Source organism: Onychostoma macrolepis, chromosome 04, assembly GCF_012432095.1.
Source record: "Onychostoma macrolepis isolate SWU-2019 chromosome 04, ASM1243209v1, whole genome shotgun sequence".
Taxonomy (NCBI): Eukaryota; Metazoa; Chordata; class Actinopteri; order Cypriniformes; family Cyprinidae; genus Onychostoma; species Onychostoma macrolepis.
The window spans coordinates 28,828,648-28,850,634 of NC_081158.1; the positions used below are offsets into that span (position 1 = coordinate 28,828,648).

At 36.6% G+C, this 21,987-nt stretch overlaps 2 protein-coding genes across 2 annotated transcripts in view; one reads left to right on the forward strand and one right to left on the reverse strand.

Annotated features, from left to right (window-relative positions):
- The window catches only part of srgap1b (SLIT-ROBO Rho GTPase activating protein 1b), a 76,404-nt gene extending 65,085 nt beyond the window's left edge, over nucleotides 1-11,319 (reverse strand). Inside the window, exons 1-2 of the mRNA XM_058772308.1 lie at nucleotides 11,272-11,319; nucleotides 10,576-10,711 (exon numbers count right to left, since the gene is read on the reverse strand). The gene's annotated coding sequence lies outside the window, so the exon portion shown is untranslated. The remainder of the gene's footprint in view (nucleotides 1-10,575; nucleotides 10,712-11,271) is intronic.
- A 2,475-nt stretch (nucleotides 11,320-13,794) lies between these two features.
- On the forward strand, nucleotides 13,795-17,590 carry avpr1ab (arginine vasopressin receptor 1Ab). Its single transcript, XM_058772314.1, has 2 exons — nucleotides 13,795-15,117; nucleotides 16,465-17,590. The coding sequence occupies exons 1-2, from the start codon at nucleotides 14,250-14,252 to the stop codon at nucleotides 16,827-16,829; spliced, it is 1,233 nt and encodes a 410-aa protein (XP_058628297.1). The 5' UTR covers nucleotides 13,795-14,249; the 3' UTR covers nucleotides 16,830-17,590.
- Nucleotides 17,591-21,987: the final 4,397 nt, after the last annotated feature.

The window sequence follows — 21,987 nt, forward strand, 5'->3', positions numbered from 1 at the left end:
ACTGATAACCACCAAATGCAGGTGGTGATGAGAAAGTCACACAATGAACCAAAGCCCATCACAAGCAGCTTTTAAATAATAACATATATAGAAGGTGCACGGTGCCATTCACACAAGTACTAAACACCATCATGGTGAGACTCATTAAACTGAAATATGCAATAAACATTAATTTAACAACATTAGATGTAACATACAACCCTAATAAACATAACTGATAAGGAACACAAAAGTAGATTGTTTTGAAGAAAAGCTATTGCTAAAAAAAAGCACCATAACTATACACTAAGATGTCTCTGCTCACCAAGGCTGCAATTGTTTGATCCAAAATATAGTAAAAACAGTAATACCATATAAAATACGATTACAATTTAAAATAACTGCTTTCTATTCATTAATTAATGAACTTATTTCTGTCATTCTAATATGCTGATTTGGTGCTAAAAAAACACATTTCTTATTATTGTCAATGTTAAAAATGTGTGTAATATTTTGTGGACACTGTGATACAAAAAACTTACACTTTTGTTCAGCAAGGATGCTTTAAATTAATCAAAAGTGAGTGTAAAAGACATTTTGTAATTTAGAGCATTACAAAAGACATATTTCAAATAAATGCTGTTCTTTTGAAGTTTTTATTCATTAACTGGACATGAGGGTTAATCAATAATGGCATAACTTAATGATCTGTGGGATGGATTCAAAAGCTTCTGTATTTCAGGGTTCAGTTTTTGCTCTAATATAATGTAATACGCTGCTACACAAGCACAAGACCGTGAGATGTCTGCAGGGGTCTAATTAGAGTAATTATTGGCTAATTATTGGCTAATAATAAGAATCCTTTGAGTGCAAGGCAATGACCATTGTAACATCACAATATTCAAAATAGCAGGTCCATTATGCCGGAGATAAGTGTGTGTTTATAAAATATGATCACAGCACATGCTACATACTCTATTATACGCTGCACTCGTGATGAAATGAAGACACTTTGCATGAATATAAAACAAAATAGGATGCTTTTTTTTCTCCAACAAATGGCTATTGAAGTCAACCTCAGGAGGTAAAACTAAAAATTACAGCCAGTTTACTGTCTTTATTTTCCATTCTTCACTTCATTTTTTGGATTACCAAAATATTTGAGATGTTCAAAACTGATTTTGTAATTTTGGTGAATTTTCTACCAGTGTAATAAATAAATACATACATATATGGTAGAATTAGTAACTGGGCTGCATGGATTGAACATCAATCAACAGTTTATTTAAAAAAAAATTAAAAACATTTTTTCAATAATTTCAATGTTGGATACAGTCAAGAAGGTAAAAACAAATTGTTTTATCTTGCATTTAATACTATATATAATACTTCTCAAAAGGAAAAATTAGGATTTTTGTATTGCTATGAAAAGGACACTAAAGTGTACAACATTTATCAGATAAGTCAGATAAAAAAAAAAACCCAAACCCTTCTATGCATCTCAGTCATCACACGCGAAGTACCCTTCTTAACACTCAGACAGAGAGATGCTTTTGATTCCAGAATAGTTCCAGCCTCAAACCTTCAATTTCGAGCAAGAGAAAGGGAGGGAGAAAGGGAGAGAACAGGAAAATTGGCTACAAGATTACATATGCATTGTACAATGAGCAAATTCGCTCCTATTTCATTCCATTAAAACTGACTGGCACAATGCATTCTGTCATAAGAAAGGGTAATACATAAATTGTGTTGTTAAAACAAAAGTCCTCGGGCACTGTGATCCTTCTCTGATCAGATTAATTCATTCATTTGAACAGGCAGTATAAACAGACTTAATCTGACACACACACACACACACACACACACACACTCCACTTACACATGCTTCAGCTCAGCAAGATGAAAAGAGGAAGGGAGAGGTTGTGAAATGTGCAGTGAGTGTAAAGCGTTCGGATTTAATTATATGGGTGTGTTGGCTTCCATTTATGAGAGAAGGACAATCCAATACAAAATCCAAAAGATTATAGCAGAAATGTTCAGAACTTGTGTACATGAAACCACATATACCAGAAAGTCATAACGCAAAAATCAATAAGGTTGTATTATTAATTAAAGGTAGGGTAGGCAATTTTGGAAAAGCAAACTAGCTTTGAAAGCATAAGATCCCACCCTCCCTGCAAATCACTCTCCAAAGCCACACCCCCCTCAAAAACACATGAACGTGCACAGGCAGAGCAGAGGCTAACCAGCGACACGATGAGAGACGGTGTTGGTGGAGGGTTGAATGCAATGCTGTCAGATTACCTCATGTTTCATTCACCAGTGAGAAAACATTATAGTACAAAGCGCGTAATCTTACAATAATAACACCTTCTGCTCTCGCTTGGTCCACAATGATGATACGATGATGATGAGAGACGTTAAACCAGCACAACAAAAAAAAAGTTTGAATATGCCTTTAAACAGCTGTTAAAAGCTAAGACAATCTTAAAGGAATAGTAAGCATTTTAAAAAATAGTTAAAGAGATAGTTCACCAAAGCCTGAAAAAAGGTAAAAAAGTCTCTAAAACTCAAAACTTCAAACTTGATCTGAACTTATGGAAAACAGCAGCATGTTCCTGAGAAGTTATTCTTTTCTGTTCTACAGAAGAAAGAAAATCATACTGGTTTGGAATGACATGAGTCATGATTGCCATTTTTTAGAGAACTACACCTCCTAAATCCTTTAGGAAATCACAGCTTCTGAGACAAGTGAAATGAGACTCACAAAGCACCTCTGGTGAAGTATTTTGCAAAATGTCTTTCACTCAGCCAAGCACTGCTGATAAGAAAACCTCAAAAACAACAATTTATGGAAAACCAGAGAACAAGTGTGTGAGTGTGCGTTATGTGAGTGTGCGAAAATTAGTGTCTCTTTACTGGCCTTTTCCTCTTAGTTCCCTGGTGAATCACATTCAAATATTCTGAATCACAGTGAAACCACCTCTTACAGGTTCAACAATCTTGTCAGTCTCTGACACTCTTGAAATATCTTATAAAAGTGCGCTTTACAGATAAATAAAGGGTTGGTTGGAAGGAAAAACTTTTGAAACAGAATTGAAAAGATGATGAAGGTGGCCTCTGTTGAGACGCTGAATCTAAAACTTTTGTCTGAGTGTACAACTTCATTTGACGTGAACCGAAGAAAGGCTAAAACGGATATATCTACAGTCTGGGTAAATCATGATTCCTCGCAGCCTTGTTTAGATTAGCATCGAAATAAATATGTCATCTACACTGACTAGAGTACATCCTTTCATCCATTTAGTCACTCTATAACCAGACCTCAAGTCAAATATTTGTTGTTTAGATTCTGGTTTGTGTCATAAAGTGCATCAGAATTCTCTCTGCTTTTGCGCTATGTTAATCGCTTAGCTCAAACAGTTCTCTTGTGACTGCAGGCTTATCAGCTACACTTGCTTGCCTACTTCCGGAGAAACAAAACCACATTAAGCTTCAAAAACATGAAAAACAAGACTTCAGCTCATGAAATGCTCATGCATTTTGCAGCATTTGTGGATAACAGGTGAAACCACTTTATGATGGACTGTGCAAAGCCTTGGTTATAAAAGTGCGATAATAAAACCGAAAAGCAAACTGCCATAGAATAAAAAAAAAAAATCTTTCTTCATATTCACTCACTGTTAGAGTGAGATGGTAACAATGAAAAAACAACATCGTTTTTTTCTCTCTCTCTAGCTCTCAGTCGTCTATGGTTAGGTAGGAATTAGAGGTCAAAGATGGTCTTGAAGGGGATCCCAAATTTGATAGATGACTTTGGGGTCTGTGACCATCACTTCATCTATCATAAGATGATGATCTCGCAGGCCAGAATGACACAAAACAGACTGACCTGACAGAGGAAAAACTCACATATACCACAACATACGGCTAACACAACTCACTGGGAATTAACATGTCATGATACAGAAACATTTGGAACGGGCTGAGACGTGACCGAACAGGACGAGGCAAGATCTAGACACTGAGAACGTTCACAAGGATTTGAAAGTAAAGGACTTTTTTCTTAATAAACCAATTTTATTGATCTATGAATTTAAAATGAGCTTATTTTGAAGAGCTCATTTAGAAAATGGTGCACATAGACATTTAAAAATTATAATGCAATGAATAATACTGGTTCACTGCACAAATAAGGGGTTTAGGAGGTTTTTATGCCATTTTTTGTGTCATTGAGTTTTCCAAAACAATATGACAGCTTTGTTTGCGAAACAGCTTAAAAAAGAAAAAAGCTGTTATTTACGGTAACAGTACGGTAGATTACAATGCATTCAAATAAGATTTGATATTTAATATTGCCATGAGTAACTAAAATTTTATTTTTGTGGTTTTCATTTGGTATTTTGAGGAATTGAAATATAGCTTAGAAGTCAAGACTTATGATTCATTTATGGTGGCTTTATATAATTTTATGAGTTTTAAGTTATGGTTTTAAGCACCCATCCCATTGACTTTCATTGTATGGAAAAAATTAGGGTGAAGATTGTTCAAAATAACTTTCAACAACAGGTTTGAAATGACAGAGTAAATGACAATTTTTTCATTTTTGGGTTAACTGTCCCAAATATTCTCAGAAGTTACTTTCTTGTCTATCTTCTATTTGTCTTCTCCTTTTTAATGAGGCAGATATGTCGAACTTCAAACACCCTGAGCTTTAATGAAATGCGTGTTATGCGTGAATATTGAATGTGTTATTGAAATCTTTCTTTACATCTGTCTGTTTCAAAGCAATCATGAGCCACAGGGGAAAACACCAGAGACATCCTTCTAAAGTGGCTCTTTGGCTCCAGAATCAATTACCCTACAAGCTCTCCTGTCTAACTTTCTTCAATGAATGAATGACGGAGAGAGAGTGAGAGAGAGAAATTACACAGAGTCTGTAATGTTTCTACAACATTTACACATTTTCAAACTTGATTTTTACATATATTGAAAGAAATGTGACTGCTGCTTGCCTGTTGCTGTGGTTGCTAGCAGTCGTGTAGCTACGGGTGGGCCTGGGTGGGCCCGGGCCCACCCACTTTCATCTGTGGCCCACCCAATGAGAAGTTTGTAATTTTCCAAATGGATGTAATTTATTAAACGATACTAATAAACGTCTTATTTCACTGTAACGTTATTTATTAACAACGCTTGTTTTCATGGTCAATTTCAGGTCGTTTCTTTTCCCTCTTCATAGGTGCATATCATCATACGCTTGTCAAAATTATGATTCGTCCGTTTCTTTTAGTCCCACCCACAATGTTATGTTTACGACCTATGTTTACAACGTAAGGAAATAATAGTAAAATGTGCGCGTTTGTGAAGTTAAATTTGAAAATAGCCTAGTGAAGCAAACATAAATCAGATCAATTATTTTCAAAAGTAAAAGTCTTCCTAAATCCAGACCGTCTACAAATGAAACCCGACAGACCACCTGAGGGTGCTGGATTTATCAATTGGAAACTTCTGAACCAAGCGTGTTTGAAACATCATATTAGCGTAGGTACGGTGTTTGATCCACTAAACAGATCCGTCCTTTGTGGAAAGAAACACATAAACATTGTGCTAGATCCTGGTCACCACCACAAACTGCATAATTTGCAGCTGCACACATTTCTGCTGTCCTCGATGTGCGTGAACTGACAGAGAGACGTTTGATTATGAAATCATCAGCTAAACCCTGTTGTTTCAGACTGAGGTAATGCTTTTTAATAAACCTCCTTTAGTTAACGTTAGTTAATGCATTAAATAACATTAGGAATACATTTAATAATTGAATAAATTTAATAAATACATGTTTATTCATCTTTGTTAACCAGCTCAGGCAAATGTTAACAATGTTAACTTTTTAAATGTCCTATTAGTAAATTTTGAAATGAACATTAACATAACAAATTACTACTGTTAATGCATGCTTTAGATATACTGTGTAATGAACCTTGGTGCTGTATTTTTTGTTGGCAATTTGACATGCAGTTTTCATATACTACACACCTGGCCCACCCAGTTTTATGTAGGCCCACCCACTTAAACATTTCTGGCTACGCTAGTGGTTGCTAGGGTGATTCGTTTGTAAATATGAGTCAGGTGCCTTCTTATAAGTTTATAATGTTTTTTGTCCTTTTATTGGCCATCAGGTAATGAGATTAAAAACAAACAGCTCAGCAGTGCTGTTACCTAAAACTAAAACCATTTGCAACCAAAACCATTTGTTAATAAAAAATATATATATTATTATATATATATATATATATGTCACAAATCCGGTCTATGAACTTCCATTCACTCACCACCAAAGGTCACCCGCTCTCCACATGGACTCTCACACTACACAGACTCTTACACTATACCCTGGACTACATTTCCCATCATCCATTGCACTGATTTCACCCACGGCTGTAACCAATCACACACCCTACATAAGCCATGGACCTCTCTCTCACAGCCGAGTATTGTTTAGTATTTATCACTCTTCTAGTGATAGCTACTTTACGGAGCCAGTTCCCAGTCTAGTTCCTAGTTTAGTCTAGTCTTGCCTTGCCTGTTTTCCTGTGTGAAGATCCTTGCCTGTAATTTCGGATTGCCCTATCGTCTTGCCGTTTGGACTATTGTTTGTGTTTACAGATTACCCCAGTTTGGTTATAATCTGCATAATTACAGGTGTGTTTGAAGCACAAATTATGTAATTATGAGTTTAATTTTATTATACAGTTCATAAATGGCAGTTTTGATCACACAAAGATAGTAAAAGAACACATATTTTGCATACATTTACACATTTTATACTTTGAAGTGCATGATTGCTTTCCTAAAGGGTTTACACACATGCTCATACTGCAACATGCAACACACAGATTACACCCCAACATGTCATTTTGAGGAAAAACGCCAGTTTTCCCCCAGATGAATGATTAATAGGCCTATTTTATGGACATTAGTCCTTGTAGGCTAATGTACCCAAACAAATTCATCACAGCTGTCATGGTTAAAATACACAGTCTATGGCATTAATTTCAGAAAACGCAGAATTTCTAGCCTGCACCCTTATGCATAGAAATTGGACATTAAAACACCGTGAATCTGTGAAAGGGGCCGGAAATTAAAATTCTCTTTTATTTACACTCTTACCTTTCCTTCACATCTCTGACATAGTTTCGATACAATAAACAGCAAATGGGCTTGTGTCGACTTCACAGCTGCTGTTTTGTGGGTAGACGCAAGTTTAGCCAAAGTAACAAGGTTACAGATATGAGGGCTGGGAGATACAGACAGAGATGAGGGACGTATGATCTCTAGATCTGTTCTTGCCTGAAGATTGCCCTCATGTTCTCTAATAAGGAGACACATTTTCTTTTTATCTGTTGGTTTATGCTGCAGTGCTGCCCACATCCTCCCTGTCCAACACTTCATCTGCTAATAATTAATCCCTGAACAGCTATAAACTTACATCTGAATGTCTTACACAGGGAACACACTGTTAAAATGACTCATGCAATTTCTGTACGCAACCAAAGACCTGCTAGCCTCAGATATAATGACCTGCGCAATCCAAACCCACTGGTGACATGGGTAAAAACATAAAAACAGCCTCAGTCTCTGAAAGCATGCATGAACTGCCCATAGTCGATTCAACTTACTTTACACAACTTTAAAATGAACTACTTTGCTAAAGTTTAAGGTTAGTGGAATTAATCTTTGGGAAATAATATTTAAATTGCATTATAAATTTAATTTATCAAATAAAAAGATATTCATGAGTAGAACTGAATATTTAATATTGTTTTAAATTATGTGAAATAAACAAAACTTATTTAAATAAACTTAGTACTAGTGGTCCCACAAATATACAGTGGGGGAAAAAAATGATTTGATCCCCTGCTAATTGTGTACGTTTGCCCACTGACAAAGAAATAATCAGTCTATAATTTTAATGGTAGGTTTATTTTAACAGTGAGAGACAGAATAACAACAAAAAAATCCAGAAAAACGCATTTCAAAAAAGTTATGCATTTTAATGAGTGAAATACAGTGGGGCAAAAAAGTATTTAGTCAGCCACCAATTGTGCAAGTTCTCCCACTTAAAAAGATGAGAGAGGCCTGTAATTTTCATCATAGGTATATCTCAACTATGAGAGACAAAATGAGGAAAAAAAATTCCAGAAAATCACATTGTAGGATTTTTAAAGAATTAATTGGTAAATTCCTCGGTAAAATAAGTATTTGGTCACCTACAAACAAGCAAGATTTCTGGCTCTCACAGACCTGTAACTTCTTCTTTAAGAGGCTCCTCTGTCCTCCACTCGTTACCTGTATTAATGGCATCTGTTTGAACTCGTTATCAGTATAAAAGACACCTGTCCACAATCTCAAACTGTCCAACTCCAAACTCCACCATGGCCAAGACCAAAGAGCTGTCAAAGGACACCAGAAACAAAATTGTAGACCTGCACCAGGCTGGGAAGACTGAATCTGCAATAGGTAAGCAGCTTGGTGTGAAGAAATCAACTGTGGGAGCAATTATTAGAAAATGGAAGACATACAAGACCACTGATAATCTCCCTCGATCTGGGGCTCCACGCAAGATCTCACCCCGTGGGGTCAAAATGAACACAAGAACTGTGAGCAAAAATCCCAGAACCACACGGGGGGACCTAGTGAATGACCTGCAGAGAGCTGGGATCAAAGTAACAAAGGCCTCAAATCCTGCAGTGCCAGACGTGTCCCCCTGCTTAAGCCAGTACATGTCCGGCCTGTCTGAAGTTTGCTAGAGAGCATTTGGATGATCCAGAAGAGGATTGGAAGAATGTCATATGGTCAGATGAAACCAAAATAGAACTTTTTGGTAAAAACTCAACTTGTCGTGTTTGGAGGAGAAAGAATGCTGAGTTGCATCCAAAGAACACCATACCTACTGTGAAGCATGGGGGTGGAGACATCATGCTTTGGGGCTGTTTTTCTGCAAAGGGACCAGGACGACTGATCCGTGTAAATGAAAGAATGAATGGGGCCATGTATCGTGAGATTTTGAGTGAAAACCTCCTTCCATCAGCAAGGGCATTGAAGATGAAATGTGGCTGGGTCTTTCAGCATGACAATGATCCCAAACACACCGCCTGGCAACGAAGGAGTGGCTTCAGAAGAAGCATTTCAAGGTCCTGGAGTGGCCTAGCCAGTCTCCAGATCTCAACCCCATCGAAAATCTTTGGAGGGAGTTGAAAGTCCGTGTTGCCCAGCGACAGCCCCAAAACATTACTGCGCTAGAGGAGATCTGCATGGAGGAATGGGCCAAAATACCAGCAACAGTGTGTGAAAACCTTGTGAAGACTTACAGAAAACGTTTGACCTCTGTCATTGCCAACAAAGGGTATATAACAAAGTATTGAGATGAAATTTTGTTATTGACCAAATACTTATTTTCCACCATAATTTGCAAATAAATTCTTTAAAAATCCTACAATGTGATTTTCTGGATTTTTTTTTCTCATTTTGTCTCTCATAGTTGAGGTATACCTATGATGAAAATGACAGGCCTCTCTCATCTTTTTAAATGGGAGAACTTGCACAATTGGTGGCTGACTAAATACTTTTTTGCCCCACTGTAAGTATTTGATCCCCTATCAATCAGCAAGATTTCTGGCTCCCAGGTGTCTTTTATACAGGTAAGGAGCTGAGATTAGGAGCACTCTCTTGAAGACAACCTGTCCACAGAAGCAATCAATCAATCAGATTCCAAACTCTACACCATGGCCAAGACCAAAGAGCTGTCCAAGGCTACAAGACCATCGCCAAGCAGCTTGGTGAGAAGGTGACAACAGTTGGTGCGATTATTCGCAAATGGAAGAAACACAAGGCAAAAGGTATAATTTATAAAACTGTATATAACAGAATATCAAACCAAAAACCAAAAGTGTGATTCCAGTGTCCAAAATCATTTTGTACTTGGACGCTGTTTATTAATTCTATATATTTCAGTATTTCTTATATTTTTATCTTTATTCTAGCCTGTACTCTACTGAACAATCTTTGAACTTTCTATTAAAGCATGATCTATTTTGTATCTAATTCTGAGATTTTTTTTTAAGTGTGACTGAGTGTCCAAAAGCTATTTGGACAACTGCATAATTATGTATATTTCACAGTTTCTTTCTTTCATCTCTATTCTTGCTCCCCTGAACAGTCTTTGAACTTTCTATTACAGCACTTCTCATGTTATTTCCACCTCAAGATGTTCTGTTCTGTTGTATTCCTCTTTTGCAGGATTGCAAAAGGATCTGCCAAATGAAGAAATGCAAATGTAAATGTGCCTCTTCTAAGAGTGAACCCTCAGCACACACCGATGGGGACTGCAGTCAATGGATGCGCCATGCAGCATTATTGATTACCTCCATCCGTAATAAAGGCTCATCAGAGAGAGGGGGCAAAAGATAATCAGCATCCGAGACAGACGAGCATTTACTCCCACACGACTCCAATCCCTGTCCTAGCTGAAAATTGTCTTCCAAGCATCACACTTTGTATCGCCTCTATACTTCTTCAAGTGCTCAAGACACTTACCCCAGGCCGTAAAACATCAGAAACCTTTCAGTCCATCCACCTCTTTACAAATGTTCACAGTGAAAAGCACTCTGGAGTAATTTAGCATTGCTTTCGACTGTGCCCTATTTCTTCACCACACCTCCACAGCAATGATCTGGAGAAAAAGAGGACAAGTATTTCAGAATGTTTTTCATATCCATTTAGCAATGCTAAAAATAACCCATGGAATACACCCCCAAATTGTAAATAAAACAAAGTCTATTGAACAAAGTCTAGTACTTTATAAACAACATACTGGCCTTTCTACTTGAAAATATCATGTTTATTTTAATACATTCTGTTTCTTTGTAATACTTGTGGAGTTTACTAGCAATTTCTGAGTGAAAATTGTTTAAAGTAAATCCTACACACTTTTTTAAAAATGTATCTCCTGATAGGTACACACATACACTAAAGGCCACAGATGTTTATAAATTCAAACAAACAAGCCATTCATTTTACAAATGTGGATTAGACATCTGAGCCTCGCTCAACTCATTTGTGCTTCAAGCAAACGACCTCCATAAGGCGAAAGTGTAAGTAGCTATATGAATCGTAATGAGGCACCTGTTCTTCATTATCTGCACTCAGACTTTCAGAGGAGACATCATAACAAGTCTTACTTTCCATAAGAGTTTAAATATTGCAAGTGAGATTTAAGCATTGTGTACAAACCTTTGTTTGCATCTCTGGTTTTCATTGACCTTATCTGGTTCATGAAACCCAGCGTCTGCTTCATCAGTTGTTAACCTTGATTAGAATACAAGTTCTAAAAGATGCCATTAAAAAGTCTATTTTCTAAAAAAAAAAGTGAAATTATGCATACATTTCTTTGTAAAATATTGTAAACATTTTACACCAGTGTAGTTTACAGTGTATATACACTGTAAAAAATAAGTGTAATTTTAACTGTAAAATTTTGTAAAAACGCTACTGAAAAAAACTGTTAATATGTCAACAGTGAGTTCCTGTACTATTTACAGGGAAAAACTGTAGAAAGATCTAACCAGACATTTCATGTAATTTTACAGTAAAATACTGTTAATTGTACAGTTTTTAGAAGTAAAAATAACAAATCAATGTATAATTTACAGTAAACTGATATTCCCAGAATTCCCTGCGTGACACTCCACATTTGAAAGTATTTTGTTTAAATAGTTTTTGTTATCAGTTATGTACATTTGGGCTTTATGTTACATCTTCTGTTGATTAATGAAAGTTTATTGCATTATTTAAGTATCATGTGTGTTACCATGATGGTGTTTTGTGTTTGCATGAATGACTCTGTGCACCTTCTACATATCAGTATATACTTCTGCTTGTGGCGAAGCTACTTGTGATGATCTTTGATTCTTCATGTGGCTTTCTCTTTTACCACCTGCATCATTATGGTGGTTGTCGGTATGTTAAAGGTACAAAACAGATTTTAATAGCAGTGTGTGTTGTTGAATTTAGTGGTTTACATTAAATTTCCCTGTTTGTAAATTGCAGTTTTATACTGTAAATTTTACAGTTTTGTTCTGTAAATGTGTTTACAGTTTTTCTGTATTTTTTACATAATTATTCTGGCAACCACAGCAATTTTTTTTACAGTGTACTCACCACACCTCTCTCATTCATTCACGCACTCACATACACATACATGCTCAGGCAAGATAAAATGCACAACTGTGACCCCAAAGGTCAGCAAAAACTGAATAAGGTGAATTTTAAAATTAAAATAAGGGGGTTGTCCTATGTAATGGTAAAGTGATTATATTTCGTTTCGTTTTTTTATAAAGCTAATTTATAAAAACGTTTGGAGCACTTTTTGTTTGTTAAATGTAAGGTTTTTCTTTTTGTTTTCTTTTTTTTTTTTTTAAGTAACGACCCAGCGGCCAGTGGCAGACAGTGAGCTGATCATAGCCTATGTTTGATCAATTTAGCCTTCTCAAATCATCATGACTTGCCTAAAATACAATCTATAGATATAAACAGTTCAAGCATATCACAATGCTAGTTTAAATGTTTGAACTATATAAATGTGCGCTAAGGTGCATATCTAATCGTTTGTGTGAAGAGTGGAAGCTGAAGAGCACTTAGCAGGACATGGAGGTGCCAGAGCGGTCACTTGCATTTTTTCTTGATAGTGGAAACAACTTAAAATATGCCGTAATTTTTGCTCATAAAGGTAAGAGTAATACATCATTCGGAACTGTAAAGGGTCTACTTTTATTTGTGTGCATTCACAATATCAACAAAACGTCTTGAATAGGAGCTCTTCACAATGATTTGTGTCGACAAATTGAGTCACAAATATGATAAATATATCTATAGAAAGCCTTAAATTACTACTTTAAAACTAAATAATTCAAATCGAAAACAAAAACTCTTTCATTATGTAATCCCTAAAGATGCATTTCTCTCTAAAGGCACGTCCAATGGCGAGTCATTTTTCATCACCGTCTAAAATATAAAAATAAGGAAAAGCCTAAAACAGGCCCGATTATATTTTTTTCCAGATTTTTATGTTGCTCTGCTCTGAATTCCTTAAGATTTAAAGGATTTTCTGCAACGCAATTTTGTCTGATATGTGAATTATTTATTAGCCTATTTTTAATCCATGCAGCAAAACAGCTTTAAAAATTACTTTATTGCATTCCAGATGATTTTAAAGAACTTTTCACTATAAATTTTACGGGTAGCTTGAATGTAAAACATTGTCATGAATTCGTTGTATTCCCATTTGTAAAATAGGCTACAAATTAATTGTTGTAGTCTAACCCGATCTCATGAAAGTGCGTGTAGCACGATTTTCTCTTTCTATTTGACGCAATGTTTATAAGCAGAAATTGACTTTGGCATGCAAAAGACTGATACATTCATTATTAATGGCATGGCTGGTTCAGTCGACAGAAATACGGGACAAACGGGCCTATAATTTACTGCTGAAATGTTTGCGAGGCAAATCTCAGGACAGTCTGAGCGCTCATGGTACACACCGTGCGTACAGCCGTACACCTGCAGGCGCCACTGATTATTACTGCAGTGCGTATCCCCTAAAACCCGCAGACTAAATGAAGCTAAATAGAAATAAGTTATGATGATATTATCTTTTAGAACTTTTCATTAAAGACCTTTGCAACATTAATACTGTTATTTTCTTGTTAATTAAGCTGCTTTGAAAAAACTGTACTGTAAATAAATAAATGTGACTTGACTTGCATATAGGAATAGAGCGCGCTCTATTACGCGCCGTGCGTACTTACATTTACTTGTACCAAGGTTGTTTTTAATGTTGGTTAGGGGCGTGCTGTCGAGGAGGGAGAGGGCGGCTCTTGAGCTTACTATACCCTCTTCAGTGGGGGCTGGATTTAAAGAATGCAACACTTGTCAAGCAATATTCCTTACCTTTGCGCGTCAGATCACCACAACTGAGGCACACCGATGTGCACCACCAGAATATGATCCGCGTCTCTGAATCTTAAGTGCATCTGTCCTCTCCAGTCAAAGCGTGCATACTTGAAGACTCTGTAGGGGATTCCCATCTTCTGCCTTTTACGCAAGAGAATCCGTGCACAATGAAGCTCTGCCTTGCGCGCATCTCTCCACATACCTGATAGAGCGCACAAGATTTTACGCATGAAAATCACAGCTCGTTTCCAAACCAAACCATGCGCAACGCGTCGAACCAAGCCACAGCAAACAACGACACCGACCCGTTCGGCAGGAACGAAGACGTGGCCAAAATGGAGATCACGGTTTTAAGTGTCACCTTCCTCGTGGCGGTGGTCGGAAATCTGTGCGTGCTGCTGGCCATGCACAACACCAAGAAGAAGAGCTCCCGCATGCACCTGTTCATCAAGCACCTGAGCCTCGCGGACCTGGTGGTGGCTTTCTTCCAGGTTCTTCCACAGCTCTGCTGGGAGATCACCTTCAGGTTTTACGGACCTGACTTTCTTTGCCGGATTGTCAAGCATCTCCAAGTCTTAGGCATGTTCGCTTCCACTTATATGATGGTGATGATGACACTGGACCGCTACATTGCCATATGCCACCCTCTGAAGACCCTCCAGCAGCCCACGAAGCGCGCCTACATCATGATCGGGTCCACTTGGCTCTGCAGCCTGTTGCTCAGCACCCCTCAATACTTCATCTTCTCTCTGAGCGAGATCCAGAACGGCTCGGATGTGTATGACTGCTGGGGCCACTTCATCGAGCCGTGGGGCATCCGAGCCTACATCACCTGGATCACCGTAGGCATCTTCCTCATCCCTGTCATCATCCTCATGATCTGCTACGGGTTCATATGCCACAGTATCTGGAAGAACTTCAAGTCCAAGACCAAGAGAGGCGCTCCGCACAGCACTAAGAACGGGATGATTGGAAAGGCGTCTGTCAGTAGTGTCACCATCATCTCAAGAGCCAAACTAAGAACAGTCAAGATGACATTCGTGATTGTTTTGGCGTACATTGTGTGCTGGGCTCCGTTCTTCATCGTGCAAATGTGGTCAGTCTGGGATGAAAACTTCTCCTGGGATGGTAAGTTGACTCAAGGTTACAAATGTGAATATATTTAAGCACAGTATTACGTTTAAAAATGATTCCAAGACTTTCAGAGGGTTTAAACGTAATATGCTATTTTTGGGCGCGAACTGTGAAGGTCTTTTGTCGCTCTACAGCTGTTAAAACCAACGGTAAACATCTGAAAGATGTTTAAAAAAAACACTATTTTTGTAATATTTCAGTAGTGTACAATTCTTTAAAAAAACTTGATAAACTGTAACAATATTTATGTTTTTCGACTTACCGTTCAAAACAACAATCGGGCAGCTGTTGCCATGGTTCTGAGTAACTAGTAATCTAACTTTTGTAGTAACTGAAAACTTTGTTGAAACTTGTACACGTATATGAGTGAGGAAAAAAATAGAAGACGACCTAATAATTTTCTTCGGTTTTATTTCAAGCCTTAATTAGGCAATTATAATAATACTGCGCTGATTAATATCTCAATTTATTCGCTTTAAATCTGACTGTATTCACAATACAAACCAAGTATAATTGCAATCGTCTCCTAAAATAATTGCATACACGGTTTCCGTTTCCTTGTTAATGAAAATGCTAATATAGCCTAATTTCTATAATAATTAGGAACCACTCCTAAAAAGACCAAACAAGAAAAATAACCAAATAAGATCATACTGGATTCCAGATTCAATATATTTTCCAGATCAGAACTTCAGTTTATCCAGGAAGATCTTATCTGTCTCTCAGAGGATTCTTTTCTGAATTCCATTAGCATTCCTTTGAGATTACAGGATACAAGGGGTTGTATTACTGTTTTTCATTATTATCAGTGTATACATTGCATAATGCTCTTTATATAAAACTAATATTGCCTTATTGGAAGTTTGTCTTCCAATCTGGAGACATACTTGGAAAGACATATGGACCGAAAAATCATTCATTGAATAACCTAATGCTTTCTCGATATATAAGTTTGAAAGGGCATATTGATCAATCTAGAATTCATTTAAGCTTGAAAAACAGAAGAACTGTGTATAATAGGAGCACAAAGATTCAAGAGTACCAATAAGCAACTGATTTTCAGTAACAAGAAATTCAATCTACTAATTTCAAAACAGATTTCAGTTCAAGTATAGATGTGACTGCTAAATGTAGTAAGAAGTAAAAAAGAAAACAAATAACAAAATACACTATGAAAGCATATTAGTCACTAGTTCTAGCAGTTGAATGCTTGTCTTGATTCTTTGGTTTTGTTTTTTTTACATATAAACTTTTGTAAGGTTTTAACCTGCAACCTTAAAGTTACCTGCCCAACTCATTAACAAGGCACAAGGCTAACCACTCAATCTTTCTCTTTTTCAGATTCTGAAAATGCAGCGGTGTCCCTCTCTGCCCTGCTGGCAAGTCTCAACAGCTGCTGTAACCCCTGGATCTACATGCTCTTCAGCGGACACCTCCTCTATGACTTCTTAGCCTGTTTCCGCTGCTGGAATAAACCCCAAAACACGTTACACAAAGAGGACTCGAACAGCAGCATCCGAAGGAACACCCTCCTGACCAAGCTGGCTGCTGTCCAGACCAACGATGGGTTTGACTCTTGGAAAGACCCGTGCAACTCCCGAAAGTCCAGTCAGTCTTTAGGGCTAGATTATTCCCGCAAATCCAGTCAGTGTTTGCAATTTGACTGTTCGCGCAAATCAAGTCAGAACGTTCCAGTGGAGTCCTAGGAGCCAGATGCCGATAAATAGAGACATGAAAATAAATGTATAAATAAAATATATCTAACAATCTGTTTTATTATACATAATGAGGATTTATTAACAAAAGAGAATTTAAGTTGTGGGGTGAGAGTCGGCTCATTTTCTGCTTATATAGGTTCCTTACTCCAAAAAAAAAAAAAAAAAAAGAAATATTCATGGTGAACAAGATTTTGGCCGTCTCATAATTGACACTGAATGAGTTTTGATAACCTACAAATGTGTCCATTCTTATAAACGATGCATTTATTTTACAGCGGATTATGTCGTGTTGCACTTTCCTTTACGACTAAAGTCTGTGACTTCAAGTTTGTGTTTACTTGTGTTTAATATTGATAAGAACTTCAGCTTTATTCCTTAGGCTGATGTGTGTCTTATTTGTTTACACTGACAAAATGAAGCTGTTTTTGACTAGGTGGGAGTAAAAGAGTGTATTGTGAGTGTGCGTACGTGTCAGTGTTATGACTGACTACATAATATTTTATTTCCACACTGTATAACTTGAGCTCTATCTTGTATTGGTCATGCCAAACTTTAACTGAGCAAAATAACTAAAACTGAAACAGCTTGTCTGGTGTTTGGTGAACTGTTTAAGCAAATATAAAGAATTTATGTGCATAAAAACTTGAATTTTGTTGTTTCAAATAAAGAAAGAAAAAAACGTGAAGAGAATAAATCTCAAGACATGTAAATATATAAAATTATCTTAACGAGAGCAAATAAAACATGCCAGTTACAAACAATTTGAGTTTGTGTCCACAGGTTTGCATCACTGTATGACGGTAAACATACTTGTTTATTTAGAGCAATAGTTCACCCAATAATGAAGATTTACCAACCTGTAAGCCATCCAAGATGTAGATGTGTTTGTTTTAATGAAACTTAGCATTACATCACTTGCTCACCAATGGATCCTCTGCAGTGAATGGGTGCCGTCAGAATGAGAGTCCAAACAGCTGATAAAAACATCATAATTATCCATAAGTAATCCACATGACTCCAGTCCATCAATTAATGTCGTGAAGTGAAAATTATAAACAAATTCATCAATAACTTGACTTAAAATCATTGCTATCGGGCTAAAATACAAGTCCTCAATCCATAATATTGCTTGGTCCAGTGACATTATTCATGTTCCTTATAATACACAGCCTCAAAAAATGTTTGATTGACAGGTCTCTTCCAGATTCAGACGCATTATATTAGTAATAATGGCACTGAGATTAAAGAAGGATGGAATATAAACTTAATTAAGTTATTTTTACCGGTCCGGTGAGCTGTGGGAGTAATTTTCCACTGTGCTGCTGACCAGTGTCTACAATCTTGGTTGCATAACGTGGGACCATAAAACACTCTTATAACAGAGTAACTCTTCCGCCCTAAAATGCACTGCATAACTCACTATAAAATACTCAAACCAAGTGGTATCTGCAACCTTATTGCTGAGTTTTTCTCAGAACCTACTACTTGTTATCGCATTGATTATTTTACCAGCTGCACTCAAGGTGATTTAGTGGATGTATGAATACAAGTCTTCTATAGTTCACACAGGTGATCCTTTACATCTGCTTCAATCTCAGTTCAGGTTACATTTAAACTCCCTTCATCTCCCACAGCTTTCCCTTATCTGCTTAAAATGAAAACCCCAGTGGCTCCAATCTGCCAATCCCAGTCTTACCAAGAGGTGCGCTCTGGCTAAGCCGGGATTCAAACAACCTCGTTACATAATGCCGTTTCCATCCTCCGACCCGAACACCACTGACAAGCAATCAGTGTTTTATTATAGGATTCAAACCCAATTGACAGGTAATATCAGGCTCATCTTTAAAACTAAATGTTGCGGATGGGTAAAGCTAGCTTTGTCAATGAGTCAAACAGAAAAGGTTATTTGTTTTTTAGGCAGCAATTCTAATAAAGGCAAGGGCCATGTGGACTTTAAAAGTCATTGAAAATATAACTAAGAGCCAGGAAGGAGGTCCCACTAAAACAAGTGCAGAGACACATGCAAACACAATCAGATTGAACCAGCGATGGTTCCACCAAGAACCTGTAACATTCATGGAATGTTCTTTATAATGGAAAAAGGTTCTTTAGAATATTCTTTTCAGAACCTTTGACTGAAATATTCTTTGAGGAACCAAAAATGATTTTGATGTGAAAACACCTTTCTGAGAGTCCCTGTCATTTTTAATTGTAGAGTTTTTTATGGCCTTTTCTTACGGAGTATTTCATTAATGTGTCACCCTCTCTTCAAACACTCACATTAGGTCTCTGTCTGACCAGGTCTGTCTGCTTGCAGGTGTAATTGGGATCACAGTGGTTGCCTTGTCCTCACATGCCCCTGAATAGCAAAGAAAGGTTAGATAAGTTCAGATAAAGTAGATGATGAAACTTTCTCTCTTCAGATTTGATTCTAGAATGTCCACTGTATCAAAGATTGGAGTCTTGGAGTCAGATTGGAGTCAGACATGCTGTTAATCACCACAGAAAATGTATAAAAGTAAACAAAAACGTGTTCAGTACTTCATTTACAATGGCGAACCATTGTAGACAACACTAAATGAGTGTTTCAAGGATATCAAAGAATGTTACTTACTTTAATCACAATCAGTTTGCATGAATGCATTGTTGTTCTATAGCTTGGCTCCAACCTAAATAATATGTTGCATTATTTTGCATGGTTGCCAGGAAGGAAAGTGCATTGTTTAAGACAGGAAGTTTAGCTTTAGGGTTAATGGGGGAAGAATCTAAAATAGAACAACTTTCATCATGCAGCTTGACTACTGGAAGCTCTCCTGCCAAGCTCAAAGATGATGAGAACAAGCTCAACTCTCTATATATCTGTAACTCTGATCTGATCTGACCAAACACCTGAGAAGAGATGATGCCAACCCCTCAGACAACATACAGAATTACCAAATTTTGCCATAAGTCAAATATATTAAGTTCCTACAATGTATAAATATATTGTAGAAACTTAATTTCCTGTAAAGCTGCTTTGCAACTATTTGTATCGTAAAAAGCGCTATACAAATAAACTTGAATTGAACTGAACTCTCTTCAAATGGCTTCCTCTCCAGCTGCCTGCATGTTCTTCACCTCACGTCTCCACATCTCACCATCTCACCCACTCAACCAGTTTCCCCTCATTATTTCTCTGCTTTTTTTGTGAAATACAATGCAGCCACAACACAGTAATGTTGTGACATTACAAGGGGTCAGTCTTGAACAACAGACATTTTAGACACAATCTGGTCATTAAATCGCTCATTTTTTGCTCTGCCATGGAAATTATTCTGTTACAATGGTGCCAATTCTAAAATTGGAATTCCATGTAGCGAATACTGGGAAATGGTAAAACTTTCCAGTTCTCAGGATGACGTTTAAACTCTTCTACAGCAATTCTTCTCTTCCGGCATCCCTCACTTCATTCCTTTCTCACTCTGGCAGCCCCCTTCAATTGACATCATTCTTTCTGCTTCTTTGAAATAAGCATCGCCATCTCCTTGTTTATTTTTCCACAGACTCCCAATCTCTCCGCACTCTCTGTGTTTATCCTGGAATATGTCTGTGTGTATCCTCCATTCCTCATCTGCTGAATGCCTGTTTTGCTGTGACACACATTATTTGTATATTATTGAATTGCAACTTATTTAACTTTTTCTCTTTGTTCCTTTATTATCATTCGTAAAGACTCCTGTAGCTCTCTCATTTCATTCAAACGATATTGTTATGTAAGGACTAGCTGACAGCTTGTTCTTTATCAATCTTTCAAAAGATTTGTTCTCTCTAAAAGGAAACATAAGCTATCATCACTTCAGAGTAGAGCTGGCCACTTACCACATTGACCCATTGTTCTTTTTCAATGTAATTTATGGACACAGCATGAAGTGGTTTTTCAGTTACGACAATCAAGACATATTTTACTCCAAATGTCACGTCAGACTCCGTTCTTAGATGTTTGCTTAACTCTGAAGGTAGCCTATAGAATGCCCTATATTTCTCATATAACTTTAAGTAATGGATTTACTAATACATCATGGAACAATTGTCCTGCACCATCAAACAAAAGGCATTTCAATTTAAAACACTTTTGTTAAAAGGCCTCAAAAGTGTTCTTGCATCTGCATGTCTCAGATAAAACTAATATAAACTTGCACATTCAACAATTTTTTATAGTCACAGTGAGATTTTCCTTGGGCAAAAAGGTCTTTTGATTTCACTGAAGAAAAAAAAAAGGTTTGAGTGAATCTAGCTAAACCCATTATGAACCATAACGTCTAGCGTTTGTGGTATGTCTGTAAAATTTGCTATGCCACTGAAAACCCCAAATCCTCATATAGACTTTTGCTGACCTCTAGGTTTCTCATAAGATATTACAACTTAAACACAGTTCATGCACAGTAGGATGAATCGTCTGCTGTTTTGACGCCTTTAAAGCCAAAAACTGATAGATTTTATCTTTAGATTTTTGGTTAAAATTAAATATTAAGGACACCACCATTCATAACTACCATACTAGCATTTTAAAATTTTACAAAATCTACCACATACATCACAATTATCAGATTTTAAATAATCCTTTTTTTATTTTATTGGTTTAACATCAACAGCACTCATTTGCTGTCCTAAAAGATCATATTTATGCTATAAAATGTTCTATAATCTATAGGCTATATTGTATTTAAATATTTAAAACAGTAATCATTTAATATTTTTTATTTTGTGTCCATGGCTGAACTATAGCCTACTACATAAAAAAAAAAAAAAAATACACACACATATATATACATATATATATATTATAATGCTAAATTTATAATGCTTTTGTGGTAACACTTTACAATAAGGTGTCATTTATTAACATTAGTTAATGTATTAACTAACATGAACGAACAATGATCAACACATTTATTATAGTATTTATTAATCTTTGTTAATGTTAGTTAATAAAAATACAGTCGTTCATTGTTTATTCATGTTAGCTCACAGTGCATCAACTAATGTTAACAAGCACAACTTGTGATTTTAATAATGCATTAGTAAATGCTGAAATTAACATGAACTACGATTAATAAAGAAGAAGTATTGTTCAATCTTAGTTCATGTTAACTAATGTAGTTAACTA